This window comes from Eschrichtius robustus, chromosome 8 (genome assembly GCF_028021215.1).
Source record: "Eschrichtius robustus isolate mEscRob2 chromosome 8, mEscRob2.pri, whole genome shotgun sequence".
Classification (NCBI taxonomy): domain Eukaryota; kingdom Metazoa; phylum Chordata; class Mammalia; order Artiodactyla; family Eschrichtiidae; genus Eschrichtius; species Eschrichtius robustus.
This window is the reverse complement of record NC_090831.1, coordinates 77,614,512-77,640,220: the sequence shown is the minus strand read 5'-3', so window position 1 is coordinate 77,640,220 and position 25,709 is coordinate 77,614,512. Positions and strand designations below refer to the sequence as shown.

The 25,709-nt window shown below is 40.1% G+C and overlaps 1 protein-coding gene across 10 annotated transcripts in view; it reads left to right on the top strand.

The window, feature by feature from the left end:
- Positions 1–1,921: 1,921 nt before the first annotated feature.
- Positions 1,922–25,709, top strand: part of ADAM22 (ADAM metallopeptidase domain 22) — a 236,061-nt gene continuing 212,273 nt past the window's right edge. For 9 of the 10 annotated variants that reach the window (XM_068549159.1, XM_068549158.1, XM_068549166.1 and 6 more), the window contains exons 1-2: positions 1,922–2,298; positions 2,756–2,913. In XM_068549159.1, the coding sequence (XP_068405260.1) occupies positions 2,214–2,298; positions 2,756–2,913 (243 nt within the window). In that variant the 5' untranslated portion in view covers positions 1,922–2,213. The remainder of the gene's footprint in view (positions 2,299–2,755; positions 2,914–25,709) is intronic. The other variant, XM_068549168.1, reaches the window with a different exon arrangement.

The following is a 25,709-nucleotide window of genomic DNA, read 5'->3' as shown; positions in this document are numbered from 1 at the left end:
CACACACACACACAGTGGAATATTATTCAGCCATAAGAAAGAAGGAAATCCTGCTACTTGTGACAACATGGATGGACCTGAAGACGTTATAAGTAAAATAAGTCAGACAGAGAAAGACATACTGCATGATATCACTTATATGTGGAATAAAAAAAAAGTAAAACTTATAGAGAGTAGAAACGTGGGTACCAGAGGCTGGGAATGGGGGCAACAGAGGTTGGTAAAAGCATGCCAACTTTCAGCTATAAGACCAATAATATCTGAGATCTAATGTAAAAAATGGTGACTACAGTTGATAACACCGGTATTAAATAGAGATTTGCTAAGCATAGAACTTAAATGTTCTCGTCAAAAACAAAGAGAAATATGTGAGGTGAGAAATGTGTTAATGAACTAGCTGGTGGGAATAAAATGAAAGAAGAAAAACAGCAAAAATCCCACAAATATGTAGATATATATATGAAATAGGAAAGATGTTGCCAGAAATGCACTACCTTCCAAGAGATTCAAAGGAGATTCTGTCCCTATAGGATGGGATGCTTTGTTTTGAAATGCTACTGAGACAAGCTTATTCCCACTCCTCTGCCTCCATAACACACTGCTTGGGAAACTGTAGCTTAGTGCCAGAGGAATCTTCTCACTTACCTTGCCTCTCAGGAGGTCCATTCTGTCCCAGGGAGATGGAATGGTTTAAAGGCATGTATTTATTACATTTAAAAAATGTGCAAACCCTGTGAACCAAGCAATTTCTTGTTTTGGTATCTGCCTTAGAGAAATGCTCACAACACATGCGCAGGGAGGCATTGTTTATAACAGCAAAAGATTTAAATTTAAAAATTGTGCGGTATACTTAGAGAAGCACAACAGTTACAAAACCTGTAAAATTAATTCTCCGAACTGAGAGAACTGGGGTAAGAATTTGGGTCCATAATGCAGGGAATGAAGGTAAAGGGCTTTTTCAGGCCCTTGGGTTCTAGTTTTATTTTACTGTAACTATTATGGAATCTTCTGCATCAAGGTCTAAAGTGCACTATTGAAATTTCGTAGTCCTTATTCAGGCTTCAGTTGCATGTCATATATAGAATTCCTAAGGGTCTCATTAGTTGAAGATTTGGGGGAAATTTTTTGAAGCGACAATAAGCTCAGTGAGATGTGGTTACTGAAATATGATAGATTTTTCTCTTAGGCAAGAATTTAGGACAACAGAAAAAAGAGTCCCTCTCTACTGTTTGCTTGGGAAACCATGTCTAAGTCGTATTTAATGCTGGATAACACACTTGGGCTGGGACACTGACACACTGGAGAGTATTTTCAAATCACCATGATGGTGAGTGGACTTGAAACCATGTCAATAGAGGCAGGGAGTAAAAAAAAAATTCTTCCAGGGAAGGAGGAAAACATCTCTGTACTGTACAAAACGGTATTCACTCAGTATATCTGACAGCAGTTGCCTCATACCCGTGTCCTTCACTGTTGTGTTCCTTGCTCTTGTCAACCGCCATGCACATAGTAGGTACTCAAACAATGTTTGTTGAATGATTAACTTACCATGTACTCTTGAGGGTATGACTGCCTGGTAATAATTTAAATTAACTACTAAATCTGCAGGAAACATTATTACAGTTCTTTGGGGACGCAATGCTTGAATCCCGGCTCCCGCGTCGGCGCATTCGGACATGCTCGGTGCCGGGAGGCCTTGCCAGCGATGACCTTTCTTTCTTTCGACCTTTTTCTCCCTCCCGTCTCCAGTCTGTAGATGACCCTGTGGTCACGAGGTCGCGACAGTCCGCGCCGTCTTGGAGACGAGCGGGAAGTGGAGAGAGAACTACATTTCCCAGCTGACTCTCGTGCGTGCGCCCCTGCCCGCGCGCGGGGGAGAGTTCACCCGGCGCTCGCTCCCCGCCGAGTTCTCGTCGCCTGCCGGAGCCTCTGCCAGGGGATGAGGTGGGTGGCGCTAGAAACCGCTTAGCTACAGCCAACCGCCCAATGCAGCACTCGCTCGCTCCCCCCGCCTGCGGAAGCGCCCGCGGAGCACAATGCAGCACTGAGGCAGCGCCGCGGTGGAGGCTGCAGCGCCGCGGTCGCCGCAGCACCGGCCGGGGCTGGGAGGGGGCGGCCCAGGCGAGCCGGGGCCGCGGGGCGCGGGATCCGGACGCGGCTGCCCGGGCATGAGGAGCTGAGCGTCTCGGGCGAGGAGGGCTGACGGCTGCACCATGCAGGCGGCGGCGGCTGTATCCGTGCCCTTCTTACTGCTCTGCGCCCTGGGGACCTGTCCCCCGGCGGGCTGCGGCCGGGCAGGTAAGTTCGCCGCCCTCTGTGGCTCCGGGACGTACCATTTTCCGGGCATCTTTGCAGCCCTCAAGCGCATTTGTAAAGAGGCATCCCCATTTCCCGAGTGCGCAGGGAGATTTTTTTGTTTTTTTAGAAGGGTGGAGAGAAGTGAAGCAAAAATACAGTGTGGATGCATTAGAAGCTTTAGGTCAAATGCCTGTTTTTCTTCTGAAGTAGAAGAGGAATGCGGAGGATGGGAGAGGGGTGCTCTGCTTCTGGGCCCCGATCCTGGATGCTCTCAGATTAGCTGGTCCAAGGCTCTGCGTCTTGTGTCTCTGCATTCTTACCAGATGGGGTCCAGGAGGGAGGGGGAGGTGGGATCTTCATAAGGGAGACGTTGGACCGCAGGATGGACGAGTGTGGGTCAGGGTCATTATTTTCGCCTTTTCTCCCCAATTCCTCCTTCCCCCTTTCCTGCCTGGAGGAGACGCCTCGTTGACGGAGCTGGAGAGGAGGAAGGAAAACCGCTTCCTGGAGCGCCAGAGCATCGTGCCACTCCGGCTCATCTACAGCTCGGGCGAAGACGAAACTGGGCACGACGCGCTCGATACGCGGGTGCGGGGCGACCCCGGCGGCGGGCAGGTGAGAGGCGTGGTGCTGGGGGTGGTCCTCCGCGCGGCCCGGCCCATCCCGACCCCGCGTTTGCTCTCCGTTGCCCTGGAGATGCAGTGTCTTGGGTGAAACCAGTGCAATTCTAATGCGAGTCATGCGTGGCGCTCCCTGTGCAAAAAAGAAGAGAAAGGGGCGACAAACCCCAAAAGAGCCACAGGCCGGGGGCTTTGCTGGAGAGGAGTTTGTGCGGGTTGCCTCCGGCAGTTGTGCGGCAACCTGAGCGAAGGGGCGGAGACCCTCTCACCTCTGCCAGGCAAAAGCCATGCGTAGGCAAGAAGGGATATAATATTTGAGCAGGATTTGCATCATCATTATTGTTGTGGTGGTTGTTTTAATTTTCAAAGAGAAGACTTTATGTGATTTAAGCCAAGATTGGTACTGTAGGAAAATTGGAAAAACAAGCCTAGACATCCCTAACTAAACTCAAACCTTAAGATTAAGCTGAACTGCAAGGTTCTCAACTCACTCAATTTGTGGACATCAGAGATGTACCCATTCACCTCCACCTTCCAGAAAAGGTGTCCGGCTCCCCCCTTTCTTCATTGGTAGCAGTCCTCTTGGTGTAATTAGGGCCCTGTTGCTTATTGGGCATTTATAAAGTATGTTTTTAAATAAAAATTGAACTACCGTTTACCCATATTTAGGTCAATATCACACATCCACAGATATACTTGAAAATTATTTTGAATTTACTGGTTAATTTAAGTAAATATTTTGGGGCTATGTAAGCATTTTTTGTATTTACATGTATCAACCTGGCAACCAGTTCACCCACCTGTAAGTACATATTAAGGCAGAACTTGTTCATGTAGTTGAAAATTTTACACACTTCACTGAAGCAAAGGCAGGCTGAACATTTTCACATGTATAAATATATTCTTAATATTTTAAGATGTATCTTGATGATGTGATACTCAGTAATTTATCTGTAAGTGTAAAATAAGTAAAAATAGAAAAATACTACTTAAATCTGTATTTGTAGCCAAGTACTTAGTTCTGTTAACATTTTAACATGATAGAAATTAATTTAAAGGGCTATAGTTAATATCCATTAGTTACATTTTTAGAGTAGAAAATCTAATATGCCAAGCATTAATGAAGAATCCCATCATTTGAATTGTTTGGTAAATACCTATTTTATTTATTTTTTATTTGAATTTTATTTATTTATTTGAATTAATGTTTGGTAAATACCTTTTCCATTTTGACTTTTTTCCATAGTAAAACTGAAGAAGCATAGGACACTGTCTTATTTTTCAATACATTAGAATTATTTCTATAGAGGAATATTCTCACGCTCAGTTACAACTTTTTTTTTTTTTTAAGTTTTTAAAGCCATGTTTATTGAAGTTGAATTTACATTCAGTAAAACTCACTCCAAAATGTGACCAAGGCAATCAGCACCATAATCAAAGTGTAGAGCAGTTCCTCAACACCCACCCCACCCCCGACCAAACCCTATGCAGCAAACTCCTCCCTGCTCCTTAGGAATCCACTGATCCGTTGTCTGTCAAAGGGGTCAAATTTAATCATCAAAATAATCTATTATAGGAAAAACTGTAAACACAAAAAAACAAGTTTTTAAAAGGATACTTTGAAACATACAATGTTTAGAATAGTCAAAAGTATGGGATTTAGAACTAACCTTTGTAAATTCAAGCAGCTGACAGTTTTCTTAAGATAGCTGTATTGATAGAATAGCTAGTCTAGTTACTATGTTGAGCTTCAGGCTGGGGCTGGTTGGCAGAAAAATGATTTTAAATAGTTTAAATGGAATTGAATTCTACAGAAATTCTCTATGGGGCAGATATATGTTCTTGCAGATATTTGGCACCTTTTCATAAGTCCTCCGCTGCTACCACCATGAAAGGGACAGTAAGCAAAAACCTCTACTCTGTATATATCACTCGTCACATGTTCAAATACACCTTATCTCCTCGAAAAGCTTTCAAGCACCAGCCCTGTTTGCCAGCATCTTGAACTGGACTGAGCCGAGTCGTGCGCCGAGGCCGAAAAAACCAGTTACAACTTTTGATTATAAAAAATTTCAAACACACACACAAAAGTAGACAGACTATTATAATGAACTCCCAGCTTCAATCATTAACAACTCATAGCCAATCTCGTTTTATCTACATCCTATCTATTTTTTCTCCCTTTCTGTATTATTTTGAAGCAAATCATATCATTTCATTTATAAAATTTCACTATGCACCTCTAAAAGATGCAGATTTTTTAGAAAATGTAACCATGATATTATCATAGCTGATATGTATTAAATATACAAATGTGTTAAATATATGTAAATATATAAAATAGATATATAAACATTATATATATATTTAAGTTTGTTTGATCCAGGGCCCAGATAATGTCTATAAACTGCAATTAGTTTTTTTTTTTTTTAAAAGTCTCTTTAATGCATGGTTTCCCCCTCCATTTCCTTGCTTTTTTCCATGCAATTTATTCATTGAAGACGTGGGGTCTTTTATCCAGTAGAGTCTTTCACAATCTGAATTTTTACTGATATAGACAGTGCTTTAAAACAAGTCACAAAAAGTTTCTCAGAGAGGAAGAAAGTAGAGATGCAGAAAATGCTGCAGGATTGCACCTCTAAACTCCGGAGTCTCTGCCTCATGCTGGCGATGTCTTTAGGTACCCTCTGCCCTTCTCTGTGTTGGTAAAGACCACCACTCTTGGACAACAGGCAGTCCTCCTTTTTCTCCCCATTTCTGAAATACCACTTCTGTAGATTTTTTTGGTTCATAGGCCTCTCTACTTGGGGCAGAAGATACTTGGGGCCTGTGCAGCTTCTACTTCCTATAAGAATAAACCTCACTATTGAGAAGAATGACTCTGGCTTTTGGTGAGGTGTGAATGAGTCGGTAGGATTTAGGTTAAACAGCGTGAGTAGATTATTCATTCAAGTCAGAAATGAGAGTGAAGATCCTGTCTTATCATCAAAGTAATTATGACAAGCAATTATGTCAGTGCTGGCACATGGTGAGGTATACATAGTGCATCTGGTTGGATGCCTGGATCACCTGGGAGCTGTAGCAGTTTACCATGCTCCTCAACTACAGTTAGTGATCACTGACTAGTAGGACTGAATCTGGCAGTTAGAGTTGTAAAGACTTAGTTGTCATAAGCCAACACTTCCTACAGTTAGGAAAGTAAGGAGTGGTCCTGCAATTTGTCATTTCTTGTTTCATTGAGAGCTGTCACTGAACCCCAAAACATAAGTTAATTCTGTATGGACCTTGTTATTTCTTTGGTGATTAAAATAGATGTAATTTATACTCATAAATATGTTTAGCAACTTCCTTTCTACTTCAGAAATAAAATTAGGATGCTTTTCTATCAGCTCACAAAGGTATATATTGATTTGTTTATTTGTTTATTAAAAAGGCATTTATATACTTGAGCTCATACTGTGTACCAATTTTTTTGCAAGACCCTGGGGATTTAGAGATAAAAGACCCAGTTCTAGCCTTTAAGGAATTTACAGACAAGTAGGAAGGTGGATGAATGGATAGGCAGTTACACTCTGTACTTGTGTGTGATTTTCTGGAGGTGATCACAGAGAGCTGTGGAAGAGAGAAGACAGTGCTTAACCCAGGTGAGTAGTCAGGGCTCTCAGAGAGAGGTGTTATCTGAGCTGTGTTTTGAGGGTGAGTAGGAAGTGGCCAAATTAAAGGGAAGGGGTGGGCATATCAAACAGAAGGGGCAGGAGGTACGTGGGCATGTGACATCAAGACACATTTTAAACTGCAAATAGTTAGGATTTAACGGACAGATGAAACAAAACAGGAAACCAGAAAATAGATGCTGCAGCACCTTCATGACTTGCTGAGGAATTTGGACTTGTCCTGAAAGCGATTCAAGGATTTCAGTAAGGAGAGTTACTGACCAGATTCATGTTGTCGTGGAATAACCCTAATTGTTAGAAATGAATAATCTTTTTTTTTTGCTGCATTGGGTCTTCGTTGTTGCGTGTGTGCTTTCTCTAGTTGCAGCAAGCGGGGGCTACTCTTCGTTGCGATGCGTGGGTTTCTCATTGCGATGGCTTCTCATTGCGGAACACAGGCCATAGGCGCGTGGGCTTCAGTAGTTGTGGCTCACGGGCTCTAGAGCACAGGCTCAGTAGTTGTGGTGCAAGTGCTTAGTTGCTCCGTGGCATGTGGGATCTTCCCAGACCAGGGATCGAACCCATGTCCCCTGAATTGGCAGGCAGATTCTTAACCACTGCGCCGCTAGGGAAGTCCCAGAAATGAATTATCTTAATTTCAAAAGCTGAGTGAAAGTGGTTGTTCACTTTAATTCATTGTTAAATGCCAATTCACATACTCATTAAGCTTGCAAGAACTTAGTTACTAAGTATACTTAGCTGCTTAGTATAAATGAGTTAATATTTATAAAGCATTTAGAACAGTGCTGCATATTCTGTAAGCACTATATGAGTTTTTGTTAAATAACATTAACTCCCTCAGGCTGATTGAGTACTGTTTAGAAATTTTATGACATTTGCCTTAATGCAAAATGGTGCCCTAATTACCTGAATTTAACACATTCCCAGAAGTTACAAATTACTCGAATTTACATAAGTGGAATCTTAACAGTTGTAGAGATGGAAGAAATGTTATAAGTCATCTAACCTAATTCAAGAATCACTTCTCACCTGGTAAGATAGAGCCATTAACCTAGAGTAAGGAAACCAGCAATGTTTTACTTAATGTTTCAGAAAGCTCACAAGAACTGTGATGGTATAAAACACCTTAATTTTACTTTTAATGTGTCCTTACTTCAGTTTTCATCACTAAATGGAACTGCACAGTTATATTTTTGGAAAAAATTTTAATATTTTAGTTCTGTGGAAATACTGGCAGTTTGATTGGTGTGAAATAATCATTCTGTTTGTATGAGTCCATATTGTAAAAGATTTCTTTACTATCTGGCCAGTTACTTGAACACATACTTTATTTTTATCCTGAATCAGATGATCAGCCCATACTGAAAGCTTACTGTGCCATGAAGTTCTAGAAATGGTAGTCAAAGAAATTATATTTGATTGTGGGTAACCTTGCTGTCCTAAAGATTGTCTGCCTAGTCTGAAGTAATTTCAGTCCTGTAAAATAGCACTCAGAACTAGAATATTCAAAGTATTCAGTCTTCCTTTCCTCTGACTTGAAATTTTTTGTGCTGAAAAAATTGTATGTTGCAGATAATAGGATAAAATATATTTTTAACTGGACACCCATATGGGCAAGATATCACCTACTGAGTCCTACTGTTGGTTTGATACTGATGATCACATAATTTCTGTTTTTCAGAGTAAGCACCTTAATGGTTTCTCCTTTTTTGCTAGCCAAGCGTGATAGTTTTACTGTAGCATCAGAGGTTATTTGGTGGTTTATTTTGTTGTGTGGTCACCCCATACATTTTCAATAATTTGTTTCACAGCCAGTAATTGCTTTTCTCTACGAGTAGCAGAATTTCTTTTTGTCAAAAGTCTTTATTGCCAGTGAATAGAGAGGCTACTTATTTTTCTTTCTATCTCATTCCCTGGAAAGTGTTGTAAGCTTCTCAAGTAGTCAAGTGCCAAGAACATAGATCTACCATTTATTATAGTTTTGATAATCAGTAACGAATGGGGAAAATGCAAGATGGTCGCAGGATGGCAAGCAGTAGCTGTGCTCCATTCGTTTTTAAAAAAATTAATTAATTAATTAATTTTTGGCTGCATTGGGTCTTTGTTGCTGTGCGCGGGCTTTCTCTAGTTGCGGCGAGGGGGGGCTGCTCTTTGTTGCGGTGCGCGGGCTTCTCATTGCGGTGGCTTTTCTTGTTGCGGAGCACGGGCTCTAGGCGGGGGGCTTCACTAGTTGTGGCACGCGGGCTCAGTAGTTGTGGTTCACGGGCTCTAGAGCGCAGGCTCAGTAGTTGTGGCGCATGGGCTTAGTTGCTCTGCAGCATGTGGGATCTTCCTGGACCAGGGCTTGAACCCATGTCCCCTGCTTTGGCAGGCAGATTCTTAACCACTGTGCCACCAGGGAAGTGCCTGTGCTCTGTTCTTATGAATATAATTATCCATATGCCTAAGCATGGATGAGCTGTACTTAAAATTGGGTTGTTTCACTTGGGAGCACTGAGTCAGCTTAACCATAAGTTGTCTGCAGTACTGCTTCCCTGGCGGAAAAGGACTCCTAGGAATTACAGCTTTAGAAGTATTTTGCAAGGATAGCACAAACATCTTTTTTTTTCCTTAATGTGCATTTGTTAAACCTAAGTAGCTCAATACTGGTAAAGTTTGCCACCAATCAAAACTTTGTTCCACTGCCATAAATAGGAAGGAGACATTTCTCAGCACATTTTTATTCTCCTGTCAACCTTCTCTTACAGTTAAATAGTTAAAAGAAAATAAAATTTAGAATTGTAGGAGTTTTCCTTACATCTTGCTTTTAGTCTATGAGATCCCAATTTGTATATATTTCTTTTGGGCATCTTTGAAATTCTGCCCAGTGGTTTTACTGTGCACACTGTGCACAGAAGAACCTTGTCTTTCATCGCTTCTTTACAGCTACACGTGGAAAACTATGAATGACTCTAAAAGCTTATGGGATGATACAAATTGTCCTTAAGTTTTATTTCTTTTCTCTTATTTCAAAGAATGCCAAGTGTTCTATCATTTTTAATGATTAAAGCCCCTTCTAAAAGTACATGGAGGGAGGTCTGCTTTCTTGTCATATAGGGTTAGTAGTACTCTATAACTCCAGTGGGGCCCATATATTGCCACATTTATCATTGAGGATTATGGATAAGCCCCAAAGGGAAAAAGGATGTTATTAAAAAGAGTGGGGGAGGGCACAAGAAGAGGAAGAGACCTTGAGGAGGATGGCAAGAAGGAGGAAGGAAAGAGAAACCAGGAAAAGAGAAATACTTATAATAATGTTGTCATGTTATAGTATACACTAAAATATTTAATAATATTTAATAAATATTTAATAAATGGTAACTCATGTGGTTACTTTTTATGTGCTGAACAGTTTTCTGAGTACTTTTGATCTGTACAAACACATTGCATCCTCACAAGAATCATGTGACAGGTAATATTTAGTTGCAAAATCACAAAGCTGGTAGGTAGCGGAGAGGGTATTTGAACCCAGACACTTCAGCTCCACTGCACTGCCTATGTGCTGAAGCACTAGGCTAACCTGGCCTTAGCACAGGAGGTCACCAACATTTCCTTAGATATCTTTCAATGGCACTGGGGTAAAAGATGTCTTACATCTGTCCCATTGGAACTATATATTTCTTGCAGCACTTGAAAATATTTTTAAAAGTTATATAGTAGTGAAGAAACTTGCGGAACACAGTAGGAATGCTTCATTTCTACTACCTTGAGAATGAGAATGGAATATATAAAGATATTTAACATTTAAAAGGTTAGAAACACCTCTCAAAGGATGTGTGTTTTGTTTCGGAACTGCATGTGAACATTGATTGTTATAATCTTTCTTCGTAAATCAAAGATTTCAGGATCCAGTTGTCAGTACCAAAATTATACATGCTCTTCTTCTGCTTTAAGTTTCATAAAGCAGAAACATGAAATGCTAAAAAGGAATCTGTGTTTGTGTATCCTTCTCCAAATGAAAAGATACAAAATATCTTTTGTGTCTTCATAGAACAAGTAGCTCTAGAGTCCCAGATGTCAAAGCATTCAGGTCAAAGACATATGTAATAATAATAACCAAAATGATAGCTTCTGTGAACATCTAGCTGGATGTGTTTACTTTGGTAATAAAAGCATTAGAAAGCAAATATTGAGGGAAAGAGTTGAAAATAAGAATTAATATTTACTGAATATTTACCACGTGTCAGACACTGTGCTGAGCGATTTACATGTGTTATCTCTCATTATGAGGTAGATATTATTATACCCATTTTATAGATGAGGAAACTGAGGCTTAAGGACGCTAATTAACCAGCCCAAGGTCATACAACTGACAAGTAGTAGAATTGGGTTAAGAATTCTCAGAGAAAATGTTAGAGATCCACATAAAATAAGCCTCTTGTAATCTTTCTTACTTATTTCACATGTGGTTACTGTGTCATCTATGTATTGGAACAAACCTAACATTTCTTTAAAACTCTTGGCCCTGCCCTGGTCTCCTCCCTCGCTAGCTTCATTCAGGGGTGAATTGATGTCCTGTTTCACACTTGTTATATGTCTTCATTTCTAGAAATGGGTATAATTTCTACCTCTACCTCAGATATTCTTTTAACCACATGGAAATAATCTGAATCTTCTTCTAAATGGCAGCAGAGAACATCTGCACTCTGAATACTTGTTGGAGTTTAATCTGCCAGAAATTCACTTAACAGAAAGTATTTATGGAGAATTATCATCTATTCCTCCATAGAGCATTCTGGGGTGGGAGTATTTTAAAAAGTCTCTCCAGGGGATTCCAGTTTGTATCCAGGGTCTAGGAGCTCTTTGTATTCTCAAGGTTTAAGATATTTTTTCTTAAATCTCCTTGGATTCCAGTTAGTCACAAGGGAGTTTGGTATCTGAATTTGGTATCCGTTTCCTCAGTCACTTCCCTGACCTCTTCAATCACCTTCCAGGCTTTTTCTAAAGGATATTTTGAAGGACATTGTAAGAAATGTTCCTGAGAAACCAGTTACATTATTCATGGAAGTCTTGGAGAACGTTACACATGGTGTCTCCGCATGACCAAGAGGAGAGATTTATCTTGTAACTGTGTTTCCTTCCTTGACATGAATGCCAAAAGTTTCAAGGCGAATTGTGTCCTCCTCCAAAGCGGAAGTCCCAGCATAAGTTTTGGTAGCAGCTTCATTCCTGTCTCATTGTCCTCTTCCTTCCCATCATCCCCATTTCAATGCAAAATCATCCGAAATCTCTCTCGACTAGTGATAATTTATCAATCTGGGAAGTCATATCTGTGCACATTTTCAAGTGCATGTTAGACTAAAATAAATATTAGGCTTAAAAAAAGTGATCTCAAGAGGTTTCCTCTGTCCACTTTTCTAAAGTATTCCCATTCCACTCCCCTCCTTGTCACCATTAGTCTTTTTTTCTTCCTAGCACTTGACATTCTTTTTAATGATTGACTTGTTTATTGTCTTTCTTTCACTATGCCATCCCTGGATGGTAAACTACATGAGAATAGTGATCTTGTCTGTTCCGTCACCACACATCTCCACTGCCTAGAGCAGTGACTGGCACAGAGTCGGTGCTTAATAAATATTCATTGAATTAAAGAGTTTTCCGTCTCCCCTGGGTTCCTCATCTACTTAAAAATTTTATTTTATCTTGTAATTGTCCACATAAAACAAGCTGAAATCTTTTTTGGAATAAGGTTGGGCTCCATATGAATAAATGCATGAATAATTTTAGTCTTTTCAAATATTGAATTTACATCCCCTTTGATAATTGCAATTATTTGACACAGAAATGGAGTTCAATATGCTGTATTTTAAAAAATATGAAAACATCATATAGAAAAACTGATTTTAAACTTCTAGGTGTCCTTTACTTTTTGATTTTACCTTCTGAGTTGCTTTTAAGACAGAAATCTGTTTTCCCCAGAGCAGAGTATTATATATAACTTGATTTTGAAGATAAAATTTAAAATGTTGTACCATGATTCAGAAATATCAGCAGTTCTAAAGCTAGACAGAGAAAGAGTAAGGAGCTTAATCCTTCCCTCCCCCTGCCCCATCGTGTCTCACAATCTATTTGTTGTTTGTATTGAAACGATGTTTCAGAATCATATTCATCTGTAAGTGTAAATCAACATTTTTATTCTCCTTTTTAAAAATTAATTTTGTATGAGGGGACTTTAGCACTTAGCAATAGTTGCCCTTTTGCTGCATTTTTTTTTTTTTTTGTCCCAAGTGAAGAACATTAGATGACTCTTTGAAGATGGGAAATCGATGATACTTCCCTGAAGCTAGACCTCAAGAGCTCACATTTTGCAAGTCGTTTTAAAATTTTCTGCCCAAGGCAGTAGAACTGGTTGACAGTTTTCTTTGACCTCTTATTCTGTTTGGCACTGAATCATGCCTCTAGTTGGTCAATTTCTATTCTTATGTAATTTTTTTTTTTTTTTTTTCAGTTTGCCTTTTAAGCAGGCTTCTTTGGGAGAAATTGCCTTCATTTCCTCCTCTAGTGAGGTGAGGACTTTGGAGTCAGGCTGGTACACACCAGTTGCTGCTCCTGGTCAGAGCTCAAGCTTTGCTCTCAGTGGTTTCTCTTTCTTTGGGTTAGATAGCAAGATGCTGCAGAGAGAGCTGCCACTTCATAGACCTGGTGTCCATGAATTCCCTGGTGGATTTTTAATGCCTTTGGACTGTCCTGTCAGGAGTCTGGCCTGGAACCTAGCTGTGGATCCATAGCAGTCAAGGTTATGCAGGGTAGTATTAACCTAGGGTAGGCTGGAGTCGGAGCAGTTTGCAGGAGAGTAATCTTGGGTCATCAGAACATGGGGGCAGGAGCAGGCTGTGGGTAAAAGGGTAGTGGAAGGCGAGGCTCAGGGAAATAAAAAAAAAAAAATCAGTTCTAGAGAGAAGATACTGGGTCCACTGTGCCAGCTCAGTCCAGTAGCCTCCTGGCTCAACTAGAGAGGGTGACCTGAAAAAGTCTGAGACACTTTCTGAGTTTTTGATCTCAGCCCGTTGAGGTTTCAGTGGTTGGCTCCACTCTTGACTGAGGTCTCTTGTTTTTAAAGAGAACCATGTGTTTTTTAGCCAGACTTGCTCTAATGGCCCTTGGGATTGTTTCCATGCCCTCATGAGCTTTAAGTGTTTGGTTCAGAGAGAGGGACCACTTTCTCCTCCTCCTCCTCTTCCTCCTCTTCTTCTCCTCCTTCCTATTCTTCTTCTTCTTTATTCCTTATTTTCCCTCCTTCCTTCCTCCTCCAAGATCATATCCTTCACTGGTCTTGTCTAAGGCTCTGCAGGCTAGTGGGAGGGGGCTTTCAGGGGCCCACTCTTTTCCCCATTAACGTAGTTCAGACTGCAGACTGTGCCTGTCCTGGATCAGGAGATGCCGCTTACATAAAGATTGATGTCCTAACTCGTGTGACAGCTGATGCTCTGAAAACTCACACTTAGTTTGTGCAAAATGAGCAACAAGCTCATTTTACATGGCATGTGGTACGTATTAAAAAAAAAGTATGTTAATAATGGAAGAGTCCTTGTAAGTGGGAGTTTGGAAAATTTGTTCTTATTGAGATGGATAATTTTGGTGTCAGTCTCCATTTGCTATAAATAGTGGGTTATTTTCAAGATTAGTTTGGTATCACCTGCAGTTTAGCAATAGTTAGGAGTACTTTGATGTGCTTTTCAAGAAAACTTTAGGAAAGTGTTTAAGAAGAAGAATGGGAAAAATTTTTTTACAGATACATTAACAAATTTACCATTGTGTTAAGTAATCAAGCCATCATTTCTTAGAAAGAGTTTTATTGACTATGATAGAAACTTAAACATCTTTGAAGATAATGGAAGTTTTGATGCAGGACAGGAAAATCGTTCTTACGTTTTACAAAAGTATACAGCTTGTTTAGCTATGAACAGCACATAGCTTTTTTTCAAACTGATTTCCTCATAAAAGTACCTGAAAGCTTGGACAGATATTGATTGATAAGGAGGTGGGCAAAATTCAAGTTGTGTTCATTGCTATCACCAAAGGTGAAGCCATTTCTGACTGGATGAGTGACTAGAGACGAGGCTATTTCAAACCATGCCGTGTAGCAACTTTCGTTGGTCCTCAGCATCCTTCAGGGTAAAAAGAGGTGCTGAGATACTATGAATTTTTCATTTAATTTAATTTCTGAGGTAAGTTTAGCATGATGTCCTTATAGTTCTTAATGATCTTGCATGGACAATGTTCTCTCATACTTAATGAAGGGAAGGTATTATTCATTCATAACTTAACCAATTTAATATGAAATCTACTTGAGGTCATTGACTAATGAGTTTTTTAGGACTTTTTTTAAAGTGTTCTGATTATGAAATCATGAAGTTTGCAGTTGTCCCAGGGTGACGGGGTAAGAATTATTTCAATTTAATTTAGGGAAAAACATGGTGTGAGGGCATAAATAAAAAAATATCCATTTTTATTTCTTCCCAGCGTTGAGCTCAGAGCCTTGTACATAGCAAGTGCTCAAAAAGCAAATGAGAACTGGATGACATCATTGGTGCCATGACTTAGAGAGCCCTGTTCCATTCTTATGCCTCTAGACCCCTGTTGTTACATCAGGTTTTCCCTGGTAGATTATTTTTTTTCTTTTCTCTCATCTCTTTCTTTCCTCATTTCTCAGTTCAGGCTCTGTCACGTTCCTGTTGCCTCTTTCCATTTATCATTTTCCTGTGAACATAGCCTTGCTCTGTTCACTTTCCCTATGACCCTTGGTTTATTTTGTATTTTTTCCCCTACTCTCTTTCTGTCAAATGCCTCTTTTTCTCTTAGCAACTAAAGTAAAAACAAGTCTCTGAAAGGTTATTTATATTCAGTGTTGGGAACCATCCCTGTTGCCTGTTGCTGGACTGACTTTTTTTGGGATTTGCAAAATGTGTTATAGTTCAACAAGCTTCCCAGTCTACTACTTACCTTTAAACCTGTTTTTTATGTGGTTTTTCTTTTTCATTTGTTGTTTCTTTTGTTCCCCTTAAACTGTCCCTCATTCATTCCCTTCTTTGGGTGTGGATTGCAGTGAGTTTCACTTCTGCTCTTTGCTGTTGGAATAGTCGCCTTCCGAAAATCATTCTCCTTGTTCTCACTGCTCATAATCCCCTGGACTTAAACTCTTGAGTTATGTGTCTGGTCCATCCTCCACAACTGCCGAGCTTGTCACTTCTCAGAGTCTTCCAGAGGGGTCCATCGCTCCATTGCTGCAGGATTCAGACTCAGCACTGAGCAATGACGAGGCACTTTTACAGGTATACTAATAGTTCAACGTGCCTCACAGGCTTGGCATAAAATTACTCCTGCTTGTGTGTGAGTGTTGGTGCAGGGGTATTGGTGCCCTGATCATTTGGGTGGGTTAACAGAAGGTGTCCCCATGAGATGGACTCTAATGTTGGGCTGGAACTTTGTCATTTGTTTTCACCATTATTTGTTCACTGCTTAACACTCTGCCTGATGGATAAGTGGTACTCAGCCAATATTTATGGTCTGCCTTTGTTTCAACTTTCAATCTCAAAGATGCAGAAAAAGTGTTCTGTGACCATTTATGTTCTTCTGATGTATTTCCAACCATCACAGTATTTCTTTCCTCCGGATTGTTAAAATCTTTTGTTGGGATGGGTTTGAGAGGAGCACGGGCCTCCTTCCACATTTATACCTTATCCCTGACCTCTTTCTTCCCCTTCCCTCCGCGTACATTCTTTATTTTTTATTATTTAAAAAAAAGTTTTTTTTTCTCTCTGCGTACATTCTTGCCGGCCCGACAGAGCCACCCTGTCTATATAGGAAGCCCAGGTTCTGTGAGGATCCCATCACGGTGAGCACCTGAACTGCAGTAGCTGTCCCTCTTGCTTCACGTGTGAGGCAGGGCCATGAGGATAGGAGAGACAAGACTGGAGAAAGCAGTGGGAACTTGCACAATGATTGGCAGACTGATATTCTACCATATAAAGCCGCCTTGCTATCTCCCGGCTGCTTTAATCACTGTGACAAAATCATTCATGTCAGTTTCTAGCCCTGTCTCTCCCAACACAAATAAATCCAAACTATTTAACCTTTGTGTGTGACTTTATTCATCAGACTTTGCCATTTGCTGCCTGGAGCTGAATCTTCTTTAAGACAATGATGTCTGTCTTCTGGGAAAGTGACATATAGTATTTCTGATAGTTCTGAACTCGTATGACATATTTAGCTAAGGAGTCTTTCTGATATTTGTTCGTGGAGTTTTGATTTTTTTTTGAACCAAGGACAGCATCCTCTTTTTTTTTCTCCCTGTAACTAAGCCTCCAGTACTTTCTTGTCTAATATTTTGTTTTATTTTTATTTTTTTCTCAATCTTTACCTCCCTATTGTGGACTAACAAGTTAATATAAAAAATTTACTTTCTGGAACTTCCCTGGCCATCCAGTGGTTAAGACTCCGCACTTCCACTGCAGGGGACATGGGTTCAATCCCTGGTTGGGGAACCAAGATCCCGCATGCCACACAAAGTGGCAGAAAACAAACAAACAAACAAACAAAACTCCAGGGGATTATGCTGAGTAAAAAATATTTACTTTCTTTATTTCTTAGGTGGTAGATACTACTCTTATAGAACTATTACTCTATGAAACCTCCAGGCTCTAAAAGATCTGCACATTTGATTTAAATCAGAAAACACGCCACTTGAGAATAGCCACTTTGGTAAAAGTAGAGACCCTAGAGAGGGATGGCACTCTGAGCTGTTTTCAAGCATTAATATTTTCGTGTGAATGAAGGATTGATCTGAAAGTAGGTTTATGATCAGAAAAGAAAGTAAGGGCTTGTGTCGGGGAGGGGATCCCACGTCAAAATGTTAAGATTAAGTAACTGGCCCACAAAAATGAACTCTTTAACATGACTTCAGCTGATTTAGTATAATCAGCTGACTTTTCATGACTTCAGCTGATTTAGTATAATCTCAGGAACAAAATAATTCATATTTTCATTATATATAGTTATAAGGCCATTATTGAAATATAATTTGCATACCATAGAATTCACCCATTTAACAATAGTGTACAATTCAAAGTTTATTAGTGTATTCAAGCAATTGTGCAAGCATCACCATAGTCAGTTTTAAACATTTTCCTCACCTCAAAAAGAAATCCCATACACATTCCCCAGACTCTCTCCCACCCTGCCTATCTGCACCCCCAGCCCTGGGCAACCACTAATCTACTTTCCGTCTTTATAGCTTTGCCTATTCTAGACATTTCATAAAATGGAATCATAAACTATCTGGTCTTTTGTGACTGGCTTCTGTTACTTAGCATAATGATTTCAAGGTTTATCCATGTTGTAGCATGCGTTTTTACCTCATTCCTTTTTTAAAAAAATTTATTTATTTTATTTATTTATTTTTGTCTGTGTTGGGTCTTCGTTGCTGTGCGCAGGCTTTCTCTAGTTGCAGCGAGCGGGGGCTACTCTTCGTTGTGGTGTGTGGGCTTCTCATTGTAGTGGCTTCTCTTTGTTGCGGAGCACAGGCTCTAGGCGTGTGGGCTTCAGTAGTTGTGGCATGCGGTCTCAGTAGTTGTGGCTCGCAGGCTCTAGAATGCCGGCTCAGTAGTTGAGGCGCAGGGGCTTAGTTGCTCCGCGGCATGTGGGATCTTCCTGGACCAGGGCTCGAACCTGTGTCCCCTGCATTGGCAGGCAGATTCTTAACCACTGCACCACCAGGGAAGTCCCCTCATTCCTTTTTATTGATGAATAACATCCATTATTTATCCGTTCACTTTGATGGAGATTTGGGTTGTTTCCACTTTGGGGAAATCATGCATAATACTGCTATGAACATTTGTGTTAAAGTTTTCGTATGAACAAGTGAAAACACACACATACACCAAAGATCAAAACAAGTGTGTTGTAAAACAATACTTATCCTTGAAGCATGAAGTGTATGCTTTTCATTCTACTCTGTTCTTTGTCATTTTCTAAAAAATCCTGGCATGGTTCACTAAAGTGATTTCAGAACGTTCTAATGGTTCATGATCTGATCCACAGTTTAAAAAACTGTCCTACAGGATTCCTGACAGGGGAGCCTAGCAGTACCTGTAAGGCAGCTATGGCTAAGTTTTTAAAGATTGAGTCATGTGCCTCCTGGCAGCTTCTAGCTGTTAATTTTTGTTTCTTGTAGTTTTCTTGGCAACAGTATTAAAGACATCTCTGTGGTTGTGTTACTCACCCCTGAGCTGTTATGTGTGGCATCCGTGAAATCAAGCACATGAAGGTGCATATGAAAATTTCTTCAAGACAACTTTTGTTACATTTTTAATTTTAAAAAGCTTATGTTTTGAAATGGTTTAAATATACCAAAAAGTAGATAGAATAATGTGACAGACTTTGATTTTCAGTCTCTTATCTTGATACAGGTAAAGTAATTGAATTCATTCCTTTTTATTGCTGTCTGGCTTTCCATTTTATAAACCTACCCTCATCTATGTATTTATTTTCCTATTAATGGCATTTATAGATTGACCCTGATTTTTTGATGTTATAAGCAGTGTATGCCATTAATGCATACATGTGCGTGTGTTTCTGTGGGGCATATATTTAGAAGTGAAATTGTTGATTCTTAGGGTTTGTCCCTTCTCAACTTCTCCACATACTGACAAATCACACAACGATATACCAATTTATACTCCACCCATGGTGCATGAGAATTTCTGTGTATCCCCATCTTTATCATCATTTGGAATCATAAGACTTTAAAATTTCTAACAATATTATGGGTGTGAAGTAGTGTCTGATTACTTTGCTTTCCATTTCCCTGATGGTAGAGCACCTTTGGTAATCTGTATTTCTTCCTTTGAATGGCCTAGTTATATACTTTCCCCATTTTTCAAGTGTCTTTTTCTTATTGATTTACAGGCATTTTAAGTATGTTATGGATTCTTTCCTATTATTGTTTATCTCTGTTGCAAATACTTTAAAAATTGTGGCTTATCTATTCATTCTCGCGGTATCTTTTGTTGTAACAGATTAAAAAAAATTTTCTTGGTGTTATACATATCGATTCTTTTCTTCATGATTGTGTTTATGTATTACTATACTACTGCCGAATCTACTATAGTTTTTTTAGTATAAGTCTTCATTTTTAGTAAAACGACTCCCTGATATATAGTTTTCTTCTAAGAAAGTATTGTAGGATAGTGATTAAGAGTTTGAGAACCTGGAATTAGAGTGCATGGATTCAAAGCCCACCTTTGCCACTAACTGCACTTAATTTCTCTAATCCTGAGTTTTTACACCAATAAAATAGGAATAAGAATAGCGCCCAGCTCATATGTTGTGAGGATTAAGGAGATAAAATGCATAAAGTTTGTAGCTGAGCATTTGGCATATGGTAAGGGCTCCGTACATGTTAGCTTTTTTTTTTGTTGCTGTTTTTCTAGCTCCCATAATGATTATATCTTGGTATAAAACTGTTTGCCCAGTTTCTTGTGTACACAGATCACTGGATTTCTTCGATTGTTTTCACAAGAGCAGTGATTTGCATCAAATGTTCCAGGAGGGTAGAACAATTTGGACCCTCGTGCTAATTCTGGGTCCCAGCTTTGGTCTCACTGCATTTTCTCCAGGAATTTAACAAACCAAGTTAATCTTGTCCTCCCACTCCCCCAACCCCCAGTATAATATTGGTTCAAACATCAGGTGGGATTTGTTTTTTTTTTTAAATTAAATGAGTAACAATGCAGCTCCATTACTTTGGGATGGGAAGCATCTCTGCCTTAGCTGAGCCCTCAATAGTCTGTATCCTCATAGGGCTGCTCCCAGCTGGGAAGTGAGGAAAGGAAGGGAGGGCACAACATGAAGAGATTAACGGGCAGTGAGATAAAGGTTGGGCTCATAGTTCCCAAACTAGGCTGAGTGTTGGAAGCTATATTTTTAACTTTAGGAGAGGATAGGATGCTCCATTTAATAGCTTGTTTTATTTTATTTTTAAAAAACATGTTTTAAAAACATGTTCAAAAGACAAAAATCTAAGAACTTCAAAAGACAAAAATCTAAGGGAACAGACAGTTGAGGAAGAAAGGGCTCCCAGAATTTTATAAAAGGTAGCAGTTATTATAACAAAGACCATTCCTCTTCTGCATTTGAATTATGTTTATGACCACAATCTTAATTTTTAATATAGTTTTTTTTTAAAGGTAAGCAGTCCATTTCTAATTATTTTTCTTTTTTTAAAATTTATTTTATTTATTTATTTATTTATTTTTGGCTGTGTTTGGTCTTCGTCTCTGTGCGAGGGCTTTCTCTAGTTGCGGCAAGCGGGGGCCACTCTTCATCGCGGTGCGCGGGCCTCTCACTATCCCGGCCTCTCTTGTTGCGGAGCACAGGCTCCAGACGCGCAGGCTCAGTAGTTGTGGCTCACGGGCCTAGTCGCTCTGCGGCATGTGGGATCTTCCCAGACCAGGGCTCGAACCCGTGTCCCCTGCATTGGCAGGTGGATTCTCAACCACTGCGCCACCAGGGAAGCCCCAGTATAGTTTTTTAATAACAGCTTTCTTGAAATATAATTCATGTACCATAAAATTCACCCTTTTAAAGCATACAATCAGTGGTTTTTAATATAGCTTTTAATGAAACTTTTAGTCATCCACAGTTCTCAGTTTTCCCTTTCTCTTTTGGCTCTCTACTTTTTGTCATTCTGTTGTTTTTGGTCCCATTGTAAACCAGTCGTGATCATCAGTTCCTTTGCTCAGCTTCTTGCTAAGCCGACGCAGCCCAGCATTAGATGCGGCCTTCAGCTCCATGGAAGAACTTCCATTTTCTTGTAGTGGATTCCCATATTTAATAAATATTTTAACACTTAATCAATCAACCATGTGTTCCTGAATTTCCAACAGTTTTCAACAAACAGTCTTTCCAAAATCTGTTATTCCAAAGTTAATTGTTTGTGTTATTTCTCTTTCTCAAGAAATAATTGGGTTAGAAGAAGCCCATATGCTTTTCTTTTAGCATCATATGCTCACTGCAGAAAGTGTTCAGCAAGAGCAGCTCCATGTGCAGATATTATTGTTGCTGGTGGTAGTAGTGGTGTGTGTGTGTGTGTGTGTGTGTGTGTGTGTATCTGTCTGGAGAGTCTTCGTGGAATAGCCCATCTCCATAGGGCCATCGAGTCTGTTTTAGTTCTCACATTTCGCTCAATGAGAGAAAAAGCTACACTTGTCTCTGCACCTTCTGGCCCTTGTGCAGTTGGGTATTTTAGTTATGTTTGAGCTATTAATCATGCCTTTTTATAGCTCCTGTTCTCTGCAGTGTGTTTTCACTAGAACTAGAGATTCTTGATTTCACTTTTCCTTTTTCTATCTTTGAATAATGAGGGAACTGAGAAGACTGCAAATATTTAATAGACTTAGATTCCTGTTCCTTTTATGATAAAGTTTAAACTTGCCAGATTTGCAATTAAAATTTTTCCATTGGTTCTTTTATTTTTCAGATTAAGGCTCAATAACTGTTTTGGGCAATATTAACATTGTGTGTGTGTGTGTGTGTGTGTGTGTGTGTGTGTGAGAGAGAGAGAGAGAGGGAGAGAGAGAGAGGGAGATGGAATTAATTCCTGTGATTTGATTTTTGAACTGGCGTTTAAAAAATTTACTCCCCAAATATTTATTGAGGATCTACTACAGGCAGGCACTATCTGACTTCTTACGATACATCAATGAATTAAAAAAAAAAAAACCCAAATTTGTTTCTTCATGGGACTTATGTTCTAGTAGATAGACAAAAACATAATAAAGGATAAATTATTTAGTATATTAGAAGGTGGCAAGTACCATGGAAAAGAAAAGAAAAAAATATAGCATGGTAATGGACATTGGGAGTGCCAGGGTTGTAGGGGACATAGGTTGTAATTTTTAATAGGGTGATCCAATAGGCCTCACGGAGAAGGTGGCATTGGGAAAAGCTTGAAGGGAGTGGGAAGTGAGCCAGGCTCTTCTGTGGAAGAGCATTTCTGGAGGAGAGAACAGTTGGTACAATGACTCCAAGGCTAGAGCATGTCTGTCAAGTTTGAGTAACAAGACTACTGCTCCAAAGAAGGTGGGTGACGGAGGATCTCAATAAAAACTGTATTGGGGGCTTTCCCAGTGAAGCTATTTGAAAGTATCCATATCTCTGGCGGTATTTTCAGTTTCATTATATGTTCTCAAAGGATTGTATTATCTCACCAAAGAAGACCACACAAATTTTCACTTGAGTGGCTGAATGTAATTCATCTACCACCCCCAACGTAATGCACTTGGATTCTTCTTTGCAAGACGGTATTACTTTGGTGCACTTAAATGTACTTCTCTTTTATGTTTATACATGCATGGATCACTCTTTCAGCAGGATTTTTTTTTAAAATAAATTTATTTATTGATTTATTTCTATTTTTGGCTGCGTTGGGTCTTCGTTGCTGCATGTGGGCTTCTCTCTAGTTGTGGCGAGCGGGGGTTACTCTTCATTGTGCTGTGCGGGCTTCTCGTTGCGGTGGCGCCTCTTGTTGCAGAGCACGGGCTAGGCACGCGGGTCTCAGTAGTTGTGCCTCGATGGCTCTAGAGTGCAGGCTCAGTAGTTGTGGCTTACAGGCTTAGTTGCTCCGTGGCATGTGGGATCTTCCTGGACCAGGGCTCGAACCCGTGTCCCCTGCATTGGCAGGTGGATTCTCAACCACTGCGCCACCAGGGAAGCCCGGCAGGATATTTTATGCTGTGTAGTTGGTAGATATTTTCAGTGCTAGCCTGCCATAAAGCTTACAAAGTAGCACATAGTTTCTACTGTGCCTAACAGATGAGAGGCATACTTTCAAGTCATCTTTGAACCTATCCTGTTTCACAAATGGAGGAAATAGGTCTAAATTGCATTAAGAGAGTTCTGTTAGCTATTGAAGGGGGAAAAGAAGGTGATTCAGCATTGGGACAAACTACAATTATAGGTTGAGGAACTGTCTCAAAAACATACAAAATAGGCTCAGCAATCATTTTTTCAAGATGGTTTTGAGTAGATGTTTTCTCATAGGTGGGAAGTGAATCACATAACTCATTGAGGTTCCGTAAAGCTCAAAGTTCCATCCTTCTCCCTCTGAACTATAGATAATACATATTTCAAGTCATGTAGCCAAATGGCTACAAACTCACCAACAAATGTTGATTGAATAAAATGAGCACAGGGACACAGGTAAGAAATTTTTAAGGAATAGAATGCATATGCTGGTAAAGGTCTTACCCTCTATAACAGTGATAGTGCTTATAAACTACTGGAGAACTAACAAAGAAACCAATAAAATAATTGGTTTAACTAACTAGATGAAAGCAACCTTTGTTAGGGTTATATTCCTGAGAACTAGCAATACTTTCCATTTTGGGCTAATTTACAGTTTGCAAAATAACGTTTGTCCGTCTTACTGTCAGATAAGAGTTGTCAGATTTGTTTTAAATTTGTAAGTGAGCATGTGCTTTGTGCCAAACGAGGTACTGAGTAGTGCTGGGAATACAGAGGCACTTGGTCCAGAGTTGAGAATGGAGGGTGGTGTAGCTGTGAGGCATGGACCTCAAGGAGAGAGGAATAGAGGAACTGTCATCTGGAAGTGACAAGGGGGAAGCAAGAATAATTCTGACTTCTGGATGTAACACAATTCTCGTCACGCACCCTCAGACTTTGGCCGCTCATGCAGTGTAATAATAAATAACACTGAGGGAACTAGACTGTTCTATATACTTTACAGGTATTCAGTCTTCTCAGCAATCCTCAGAAGTTGATACTGTTGTTCCCATTTACTAAATGGAGAAACTGAGGCACAGGGAGCTTAAATGACTTGCCCGAGATTGTTCAGTTTGGGAAGGGGTGGAGGTAGAATTTGAAACAGGAAGGTTGGCTCTGGCATCTGGAGTCTTAGCCACTACCCTCTGCCACTTTTCATAAGTAACTGCTCACAGTTCTAAAAGAGAGGGAAAACTCTTTAGGACAAAAGAGTTTAGTACTACTGGATTATGTTACTGCCTGTACAAGAGTAACATGTTTTACCAGACCATACAAATCTGTGGGCAGGGGTTGTATCTTTCATAGCGTCCATGGAGTCCTGAGCACAGGTAGGGGTTCAGGACGTGATGGTGGTGAGGGAGGGGATGGGACCTGCAGGGAAGGCCAGAGAAGGACAAAAAGGATGGCTTGGTGGCAGTTTGCTGAGGATGCTGATCTAGGGAACATTTTGGTCAGGAGGCTTTGCCAGGAGGCAGCTTCCCAGAAGCCCAGTGGGGGTAGTTCAGAGTGACGGCATACACACTTCTCAGAAGTCAAGACATTCTCCCAGGGTATCATTTAATAAATTAATTGAAAAGTGAACTCTCTGTTACTTCAAAGTATTCATTTGCTTCAGAGCAACAAGAAGTAAAAAGAAACAAACAAAAACTATTATAAAACGAACAGAAAGAAAGGCTGTGCCCAGAAGTTTTCCTTTATAAAAGAGAATCAGGATACGTTGTAGGAATCCTTTCTTTAACCCAGCGTGTCAGAGGCACAGAGGCCTCGTTAAACTGCAGTAATTTGCCCCCAATAGAGGCAACAACTATAGAGTTTGGTTTATTCAGCTTTATGTCAAAACACATCAACAGCATAGAAGCCTGAGTCATGTATGGAACATTGAAAACAGTTCAGTGCCCCTGCATGCTTGCTCTTTTGTTAAGGCAGAGAGTTTAAACAGAGGGAAGTATGAATGGCTCTAATCAAGCTATTGGCTCCCAAGCTCCACTGACGCGCCTTCACAAGGTCGTGGCTCCTTGTGATCCTATCTGTGAATCTTTTCTGTTTTTTGGATCTTTTTTTTTGGTGGTGTTGTTTTGGCCACACCACACGGGTTGTGAGATCTTAGTTCCCCGATCAGAGATTGAACCCAGGCCCCCAGCAGTGAAAGTGTCAAGTCCTAACCACTGGACACCAGGGAATTCCCTACCCTTTCTGTTTCTAACACAGAGGAGGTCAAGTTCCATCAACGTTTGACATGATATTGTTTCTATCAAGAGCTGAGTTCATGCCAGTGAAGAAAAGAGTGGTCAGACCT